Consider the following 10,007-nt stretch of genomic DNA (forward strand, 5'->3'; position numbering starts at 1 on the left):
TCATAGGTGGAATGAATAGAAAAGAAAAAACGGCATAGAAGATAAAACATTAAGATAAAGGAAGGGAATCAGTGAGGGCCAAGAGATACTGAGGAGTGAAATTGATCTCATTGTAATGTGCTTCTAAGAACATGCTGCAATGGAAACAACCACATTGTATAATTAACAGGAAATGGAACAATGTTTACACATTCCACTGACTACTGTTGCTTTTGCCTCATATGTGTTTTCTATTTCCAGGTGGTAATGCAAAATTGAAAGGCACAAAAACTTGACAGATGGATTGAAGAACCAAGGCACTGGACTTTCCCGATGCCAGAAAATATCACTTTTATTTATTTTTTCCTGTCCAGTTCCATAAAGTGCAATTAAGTGAGATGGTATTATGGGTAATATATGAGGTTTCCCCCAAAGGTTCATGTATGAAATTGTGCAAGACTTCTCAGAGGTGAAATGGTTAGATTATGAGCACAAGAAACAAATCCATTGATATGCATCAACTGGGTGATATAATTGGAAGATGGGTTGTGTCTGGAGAAAGTAGTTTCCTGGGGTCTGCCTTTGGAGTTTATGTAACATCCCTGTTTAATGGCATCCTCTCTTGGCTCTGTGGCAGTCATGTTCTGGGCAGATTTCCTTTGTCACGCCTTTCCATCCTGATACTCTTCCTCAACTGTGACCCAAAGCTATGGTGTTAGTGACTGGAATGAAGCTCTAAAACCATAATGAGCCAAAATAAAATTTTCCTCCCTCCAAGTTGTTCTTCTCAGGTTCTTTGGTCACAGTGATTCAAAGCTACCTCAATGCAGGGGTTATGAGTAAGTAACTATTTATTTAATTAGTGAAATAAATTTAAAGGGTGAATCTGGCTTCCTGTGAGATGTAGTAAATTATATTAACAAAGAAACAAATCATGTTTCAAAATGGAGAAAAAATAGTGGAAAATCCTTAGTAGAAACTAGTTTAGGGAGAATGTCACTAATGAGGACCTAAAATAACTTCCACAGTATAGTGGAGGAAAATGTACACTTAAAAATAGTGGAGAAACGGGAGTGCGGCCTGCTCCCCCGGGCCCTCTGGGGCCGCCGGCCCCCGGCCGGCGGGTGCGCTGGGGGGCCCGAGGACAGGACGCGGCCTCTCCTGCAGATCCCCGGAGCTCCTGCTGCGAGTGCCCACTGGCTGGCCCTGGCTGTGAAGGACCGGTGAGCCTGCCACCCAGATGGATGACCTGATGGCGGCGGCGACCTGTCGGGCCCCGGACCTCGAGGGCTGCCGGGTCTCCTGGCTCAATCGTGCCCGTCCCAGCTGAAGCCGCCACCCAGGACGTGGCGCCTTTGGGTGGCGGCGGGCGTGGCATGGCGAGAAGAATGGCGGCCGCCCGAACGCCGCGGAGGCCGGCAGGGGCTTAAAGATCCCAAGGAGGAGGATGGACGCCTGAAAGCTCGACCACGCGTTGGACAGCGGAGCCGCACAGACCAGGGCTCCCCGTGAGCGCTCTGACACACACAGCCCTTATCACAGACCAGGGCTCCCCGTGAGCGCTCAGTGCCGGCTCCTCGAGACCGCACCTTGTCTCGGCCAACAAAGACCGGAACCGTCCTGGAAGGTGAGCGGAGCCCCGGAAGACGACGACGGGTGGAACGGTTAGCGGCCTCGGGCGGTTGGTGTTCGTTCTACCGAAGAGAGAAACGGTAGAGTCACAAGCCGCATCTACCCAGTTGGAAACGCCCGCCACCCTTTGGGAAGATTTCCTGGCCCTTTGTAAAAGGCCTGTGTATATAATATGAAAAAGCTGCTCTCTACTTGCCCCCCAACCTTTTAAAACTTGTGTTGCATCTAGACATTCTAAATTTGTAAAGAGGATGCCTGACATATGATAGAGTTAGAAAATAACGCCTTGTAAATGTCCGTTTGTTTGAAAAAATCAGAAATGTCTTCTGGAAGTGACTTTGAAATGAATTTGTTAGACCACCTCTAGGAGCGACACTTGTCCACGTTTGTTCAGTGGGTTGTTGGACATGGAGGAGACTATGAAAAGGAGGTCCTGTGCCAGACTGGTTTTACGTAAAAGACATTTTTCATATAATAACCATTGTTTTGCGTGTGCATTTTATTCCTCATTAGTGTATATATAGTTGAAAATGCTGAATACTTTTTTTTTTTAAATATCTAGGTTTTCTAGATGTTCTAAAGTGCCTGATATATGTTAAAAGTAGAAGTGGTAAAATATATGACACATTTTGTAAATTTCTTTTTGTTAAAATTCTTATGAAATGGTTTCTTTTTTTCGGGGTGGGGGGGGTGCAATAGCCAAACCCCTGTTGAATAGTACTGTTGTGTGCTGGTCCTGGGGAGCACCGTGCCAGTGTGCTTACCGAGAGCCAAGAGTTGTCTATGGGTTTTGTTTTACTTTGCTGTGTACATAGTGTATATAAAGGACAAATGAGTCCTCCTAATCTACATCTAGCCTTTCTAGATGTTAAAGAGGTTGCCAGTGTATGACAAAAGTAGAATTAGTAAACCAGTTTTGAATATTTTGTGTTAAAATTCCTAGGAAAGATTGTCTTCTGAAAATTTGAGCATTGTAGCCCACTGGGTCAGTGAAGGGCCAGAATGCTCATATTTTGAAGACATTTTCAAATTAGAACTATTGTTACATGTGTGCAGTGTATTCAAGACTGTCATGTACATAGTGGACAAATTGAGTCCTTACTTGAAACATCTAGTCTTGTCTAGATGTTTAGAAGTGCCCGATGTATGTTAAATGTAGAGGTAGTAAAATATCACTTTGTAAATATCTTTTTGCTAAAATTCATATGAAATAGTTTTTTGGGAATGGAACTATTAAACCACCTTTGTGAGCGGTATAGTACTGTCTGTATTTGCTCAGTGATGTGGAGGAGGTGGGAAGGAAGCAATTGCAAAAGGTTAGTGTGTTCATATTTGGACATTTTCAGACATCAGTTTTCTATGTTTTGTGCATTTTGTTTTTGCTGTGTATATAGTGTATATAATGGACAAATAAGTCCCAATTTTGCAACATCTAGTCTCTAGATGTTAAAGAGGTTGCCAGTGTATGACCAAGTAGTTAGTAAAATTAGAACATTTTGTACATTTTTTTTATTGAAATTCATAGGAAAGCTTGTTCTCTGTAAAAAGACTTTTGGATATGGATTTGTTCGACCATCTCTAAGTGTTACATATGCCTGTACTTGTCCACTGGACTGAAAATAGAAGGTAATGAGGAGGGAGAGGTTCAAGGACAAAATGGTCATATTAGAAGATACCTCATATTTAACCATTTTTACGCGTGCAATTTTATTTACCAGTGCTGTGTGAATAGTGGACAGGGTCTTATGTGGAATATCTAGTCCTTCTATATATTTAGAAGTGCTTGATATATTTAAAAGTAAAAGTAGTAGAATTGAAACTTTTTGTAAATAGCTTTTAAAAACTGATGAGAAATATTGTGTTTGGAATTGTTAAACCACTCTTAACAGAATACTGTCTGTTGTACTTGTTGATTGGGTTGAGGGAGGTGGGAGGGAAGAAGTTGCAAAAGGTGTTTAACATTGTTAGTGTGTGCTAGAAAACTTCAGCTTACCCATTGCCTTGTACCGTGCATTTCATTTAACTTTGCTGTACTGTATATATTGTACATATACTGGACAAAGGAGTCCTAATTTTATAATATCTAGTCTCTAGATATTAAAGAGGTTGCCAATGTATGACAAAAGTAGAGTTAGTAAACTCACACATTTTGTACACTTTGTGTTAAAATTCATAGAAAGGCAGTCTTCTAAAAAGGACTTTTGGAAGTGAAATTGTAACATCATATCATGTGACACTCAGATGTGACATGTGACAACAGGAGAAAGAAGTAGAAGAATTGAAGGATTCTAGGCCAGAATGATCCTACTTAGAAGACACTTTCAGATATAGCCATTGTTACATGTGTGTAGTTTATTTAACACTACTATGTACATAGTGGACAAACTTAAGTCCTTATTTGAAACATCTAGTCTTTCTAGATGTTTAGAAGTGCACAAAGTATGTTAAAAGTAGAGGTAGTAAATAAAACATTTTGTTATATATCTTTTTTTAAAAAAAATTCGTGAGGAAATAACTGTCTTTTGGAAATGGAATGATCAAAACACTTCTCTGAACCGTACATATTATATCTGTGCTGGTTCAGAGAGGAAGAAGGAAAAGAAAATATAAAGGGCTTTATACCAGTGTATTTTCTGTGAAGCAGAATTGTCATTGTCCCTTATATTTGTGGGTTTTGTTTTACTATTCTGTGTAAATAGTGTATATAAAGGACAAATGAGTCCTAATTTACATCTAGTCTATCTAGATGCTAAAGAGGTTGCCAGTGTATGACAAAAGTAGAGTTAGTAAACTAACACACCGAGTACATGTTGTTAAATTCATAATTAAAACCACTTAGAAAGTGAAATTTGTTAAAAGTCATCTCTGAGCATTACAGATGCATATACTGACCCATTGGTTGATAAGACTAGAAGGGGAAGGGTTCTAGGCCAGAATGTTAACTGTTTGGAAGACACTTTCAAATTTTAGCCTTTAAAAAAAGGGGTGTGTGTGGGGGAGTTTTGCTTCAAAGTATAGCCTTTGTTAAGTAAGTGTTGCAGTTTATTCAGTGCTACTGTATGTATAGTTGGAAACTGAAGTCCTTGTTGGGAACATCTAGTGTTTCTAGATGTTGAAAAGTGCACAACACATGGGAAAAGTAGAGAGCTAAAGTAATGCCCTTTAAGTATGTTTTGTTACTACTTAGGAATGGTTGCCATTTAGGGGAATGGAATTGTTGAACTTGATGTCTTGGAGGGTAGGTTGAAGGTTCACTGGGTCCGGGGTAGGGGAAGGAGAAAGTATGCATAGAGAAGCAATGGGTGCCCTTTAGATTAGTTCAGATTGTCTAGCCATTGTTATATGTGCATTTTAGTTAATCTTGCTGGGTATTAAAGGATAAGTCCTAATGCCCAAAGTTTGTTAACAATAGCAAAATAATCCCTATATAAATGTCCTTTTGTTAGCTTTTAGAAAGAACCGTCTTCTGAGAGTGACCCTTGTTAATCCAGCTCTTGGAGCTAGGGATAGTCCTGAATTTAGTCACTGGAGTGGTGAAGAGGAAGGGGGAGGGGAAGTGCTCTTTGCTAAAGTCTCCATATTTGGAAGACAGGTTTAGATTATAACCATATATCTATATGTACATTTTTGGTAAATTGTGTTTTTGTGCAAAGTTCATACTTCATTTCACAATATTTAAGCTTTCTAGATGCTTGAGGTGACAGTGAATCATAAAAAGTAGTGCTAGTGAATTAGACAACTTGTAAATATCTTTTTGTTATAATTGATAGAAAAGATGCATCTTGGACATGGAATTGTTGTATCTCTGGGCATTGTGTATCAGGACTTGTTCATTAGGCTGGCAGCAGAGGGGCACAGAGAGACACACAGAAAGATGGAAGCAAGTGCTCAAAAGATTTACATTTTGATGTGAGCCACTGGTGTGTGTGCATCTTCTGGCTGTACTATAGGAATATTTTAATTCACTAGGAACATGCATTCTTGCTAATATTTTAGTAGTAGAAATCTGTTAATGATTAACAAGCTTGGTGTATTCTGTTGCTGTTTCATTTTACATTGAGCATTAAGAGAATGAATTGTTTTAGTTGTAACTCTGCCAATATGTCTATCTAGAGGCCTGTTGCCATTTCTGTCTTCAGTGAAATTTTTGTCCCCAAGAAAGGATAACAGATTGAGTTGGTGTATTCTTGGTTATCAAAAAATACTCATGTAGCTTCAGGATTTTGAATTGGTGAATATTCATGATGTGTGGAAAAGCATAATACCACAATCTCAATCACACAAAATGGGATATTGTGTATATATGCACACAACCTAGAGGGACATGTCCAACTAAGCTTCTTGTGACTGAATGACTTTGTTCTTTGCTTGTGTTTTTCCCCCCTGTAATGTATAATTTACTTTTAAAAAATAAAAATTATTTAAAAAAAAAATAAAAAAAAAATAAAAATAGTGGTCACATTCTGAGTTTTGTAGGGGTAGAGAATTTCCAAAAAGAAAAAAAAATTCATCTACACATGAAACTTAAAAAATGATTAAAAATGTAAATACATGAAATATATTTTTTCTTAGCCTATCAGAGTAATGATATCACAAGACAACTTGGCATTTTGAAGATAAGGGATTTTTGAAAACAGGCTACATATCCTTGATTTCTCCCTGAAACTATATAAACTAGTAAAGTTATATTAATATGTTTCAGCCAGTCCAGAAATATATATATGTCTGAGTGAGTAATTCTAAAGTCCTTGAGCCCAGCATGTGTATGTTCCTCACGACCATCCATGCTATTCCTTAGGAATCACAGAACATGTGTCAAGAAAAATGGGATGATACTTTAAGAATGTTTTCAACGTGGTGCTGATGTTAAGACCACTACTGACTACTAGATCTATGGAGTAACCTCTTACATATTTCCTATAGCATTAAAAAAAATCCTTACCTGCAAAGAAATAGCACCAAACCTAGGCCAAATGACACTTGGAAAAACTCACTATAGGTGAGAATGTTAGAATAAAGCCATTGCCTGGATCCCTGCAAATTTCCAATTCCCACCAAAAAACCTAAAACTCTAATGTAAAAAACACTGTTTAAAATACACTTCCACACATGGGTCTAGGGTGTTCTTACTCTATAGGTTTGTAGTGCTCTTGTAGTGTTCTAAGATCCCTTCTTGGTGGGGAAGGACAATATTAACTGATACCAATATCAACAATTTATTGCCTATGAAAAAATTGTTGTTATAAAGATATTTAGAGTTTAGTCTCAATGTACAAAAATGTTGGATTCAATTATTATCTAATTATAATTGTAGTTAAAACACAGGATGTTAAATAGTCAAATTTGAGGGGGGAAGAAAAATGAAAGAAGAAAAAAACAAAAGGGCTATATAATACCTCTATATTATATTATACAGATGACTCAGGGCTCCTATTTTATGCAAAGTTCCTGGTTTCACATATGTTGGGGATGTGAGGGTGGGAGGATAGAAGGGTAGAACAGAAAATAAAAATGCTCTAAAGAAGAAACCAGGGTTGTTGCCAGTTTTAGAGATCCATTTCTTTTCTGTTTGTCTTCTCATCCAATAGATGAGGTTGTCTGTTTTAAGCTGGTGTCTATGGATGGTGTGGGTAACCAGGCCGGGAAGTCTGTTCCTGGTGTAGGGTGTCTGGAAGCGAGTAGTGCTACCCGCCAGTCCCTGCAGAGAGATTGCACCTCACGGGTCTCTTTTTGGGACCACTTGTCTGACTTGAGCATCCAGTATTGTCTCCCTCTTTTGCCTGGAGAATTCCCAGCTCCTGGTCTCTCTGTAGGGCTCCAAACTTTAATCACATCCCTCTCACTTAGCAGTTCCCCACTGTGGGATCTCTCACAACCAGGCTCACGCCAGGTGGGTGTGCCCTGGTCACACTGAACAGCTGCCCAACTGGCAGTCCCACAGAGCTGGAAAGGAAGACACACGAGCAACATGAAAAGAAAGTACCCCAAACAAATGAAGACAACATATCATTAAAATTATTGGTAGCCAGAGCAGAAAAAAATGACAGAGGAAAGACTTCAGGATATACATGATTAAAATGTTCTGTGACCTCAAGGAAGATGTAAGAGAGCAGATACAAGCAGTGAAAGGTCACTTTGACAGGGAGCTACATAAACAACTCTAAGAAGCAAAAGATCACCTCAACAGGGAGATAGAGGTTCTAGAATCAAACCAAACAGAGATCCTTGAAATGAAACAAACAATAAACCAAATTAAAAGCTCATATTAAAGCATTACCAACAGAGTAGACCACTTGGATGACACAACATCAAACAATGAAGATAAAATAAATAACCTTGAAAAGAACATGGACCAGAGTGATGATGGCAAGAAACCATGAGCAGAACAATCAATGAATCTGGGATAGCATAAAAAGAACAAATTAAAGAGTTATCAGGATAGAGGAAGGCATAGAGTTCAAGCCAAAGGAATGAACAATCTATTCAATGAAAAGATACTAGAAATCTTTCCAAACATGACGAATTGGAAATACAAATTCAAGGAGCTTATAGGACACCAAAGGAACAAAATCACATCAGACACACCAAGGCATGTTAAAATAAAAATGCCCAACATACAGAATAAGGAGAGAATTTTCAAATCTCCAAGAGAAAAGAATCGTAATACATAAGGGGGAAACCAATTAGGATAACAGATTTTTCAACACAGACACTGAAAGATAAAAAATCCTGAAACAATTTATATCAAGCTCTGAAAGATAATGGGTGCCAACCAAGAATCTTGTACCCAGCAAAATTAACCTTCCTATTTGAAGATGAAATAAAAACCTTCCACAATAAACAAAAGTGAAAAGAACTTATAGCTAGAAAATTGACACTACAAAACATACGTCACAAAATATTTCATGAAGAGGAAAAGAAAAACAACAATGAAAATCAGTTGAGGGAAGTAGTACCCTAAAGCGAAAACTGATCAAAGTAGAAAAATCAAGTCAATTTAAACAAAAATACAGAAATATGTCTAAAAATACAAACCATGTCTCAATAATAACCCTGAATGCTAATGGATTAATCTCACCAAACAAAAGACATAGGCTAGCAGACCGGATTAAAAAAAAGAGACCCAACAATATGCTGCCTACAGGAGACTTATCTGAAAGGAAAAGATATACACTGACTGAAGGTGAAAGGTTGGGAAAAATCATGGCACTCACATGGACTGTGGAAGCAAGCAGGGGTGTCCATACTCAGACTTCAAGCCAAAATTAATCAAAAGGGATAAAGAAGGACGCTACATACTGCTCAAGGGAATCATATTTATGATTGTTATGTCTTATTGGTGTGTAAGTGCCACAAACAATGGTGCAGCTATGTTCGAACAAACTCTTCAAGTTCAAGAATAAAATTGACCAAAACACAATAATCGTGGGTGACTTTAACACACCTCTATCACCACTGGACAGATCTTTCAAACAAAAGTTGAATAAAGAAACTATAGATCTCAATAACACAATCAATAACTTAGACTTAACTGACATATATAGAATATTTCAACCCATATCAAGTGCATACACTTTTTTCTCAGCAACACATGGATCCTTCTCAAAAATAGACCATATACTAAGCCACAGGGCAACTCGTAGCCAATAAAAAAAAGTAGAGATTCTGCCATGCATTTTATCATACCGTAATGGGATGAAGTTGGAAATGACAAAATTAAAAATAATAATTTTGCCAACACCTAGAGACTAAAAAAAACCAATATGCTACTGAATGAACAATGGGTTACAGAAGACACAAGGAGGAGATTATAAAATTCTTAGAGGTAAACAAGAACACAGACACATCATAGCAAAATCTTTCAGACACTATGAAAGCTGTACTAAGAGGAAAATTCATTGCATAGAGCTCATTCCTTAAAAGAAGAAAAAGTCAACAAATAAATGATCTCACACTTCATCTCAAAGTCCTAGAAAAAGAAGAACAAACCAACAGCAAAAGCAGTAAAGGGCAAGAAATAATTAAAATCAGAGCTGAAGTCAATGAAATCAAAACAAAGCAATTGAAAAATTGACAATAATAAGTTGGTTCGGGAAAGGGAGAGAGAAGGGTAATTGCATGGAAATGGAAGGAGACCCTCAGGGTTATACAAAATTACATACAAGAGGAAGTGAGGGGAAAGGGAAAAATAATACAAGGGGGAGGAATTAATTACAGTAGTGGGGGTAGAGAGAGAAGAGGGGAGGGGAGGGGAGGGAAGGGGGGATAGTAGAGGATAGGAAAGGCAGCAGAATACAACAGACATGAGTATATCAATATGTAAATCAATGGAAGTGTAACTGATGTGATTCTGCAAGCTGTATACGGGGTAAAATGGGAGTTCATAACCCACTTAA

General features: G+C 38.2%; 1 protein-coding gene across 1 annotated transcript in view; it reads left to right on the top strand.

The window, feature by feature from the left end:
- Window positions 1–5,897, top strand: part of LOC110596984 (zinc finger protein 85-like) — an 86,001-nt gene extending 80,104 nt beyond the window's left edge. Inside the window, exon 8 of the mRNA XM_078017211.1 lies at window positions 241–5,897. Within this exon, the coding sequence (XP_077873337.1) occupies window positions 241–247 (7 nt within the window). The 3' untranslated portion in view covers window positions 248–5,897. The remainder of the gene's footprint in view (window positions 1–240) is intronic.
- Window positions 5,898–10,007: the final 4,110 nt, after the last annotated feature.

This window comes from Ictidomys tridecemlineatus, chromosome 7, assembly GCF_052094955.1.
Source record: "Ictidomys tridecemlineatus isolate mIctTri1 chromosome 7, mIctTri1.hap1, whole genome shotgun sequence".
Taxonomy (NCBI): Eukaryota; Metazoa; Chordata; class Mammalia; order Rodentia; family Sciuridae; genus Ictidomys; species Ictidomys tridecemlineatus.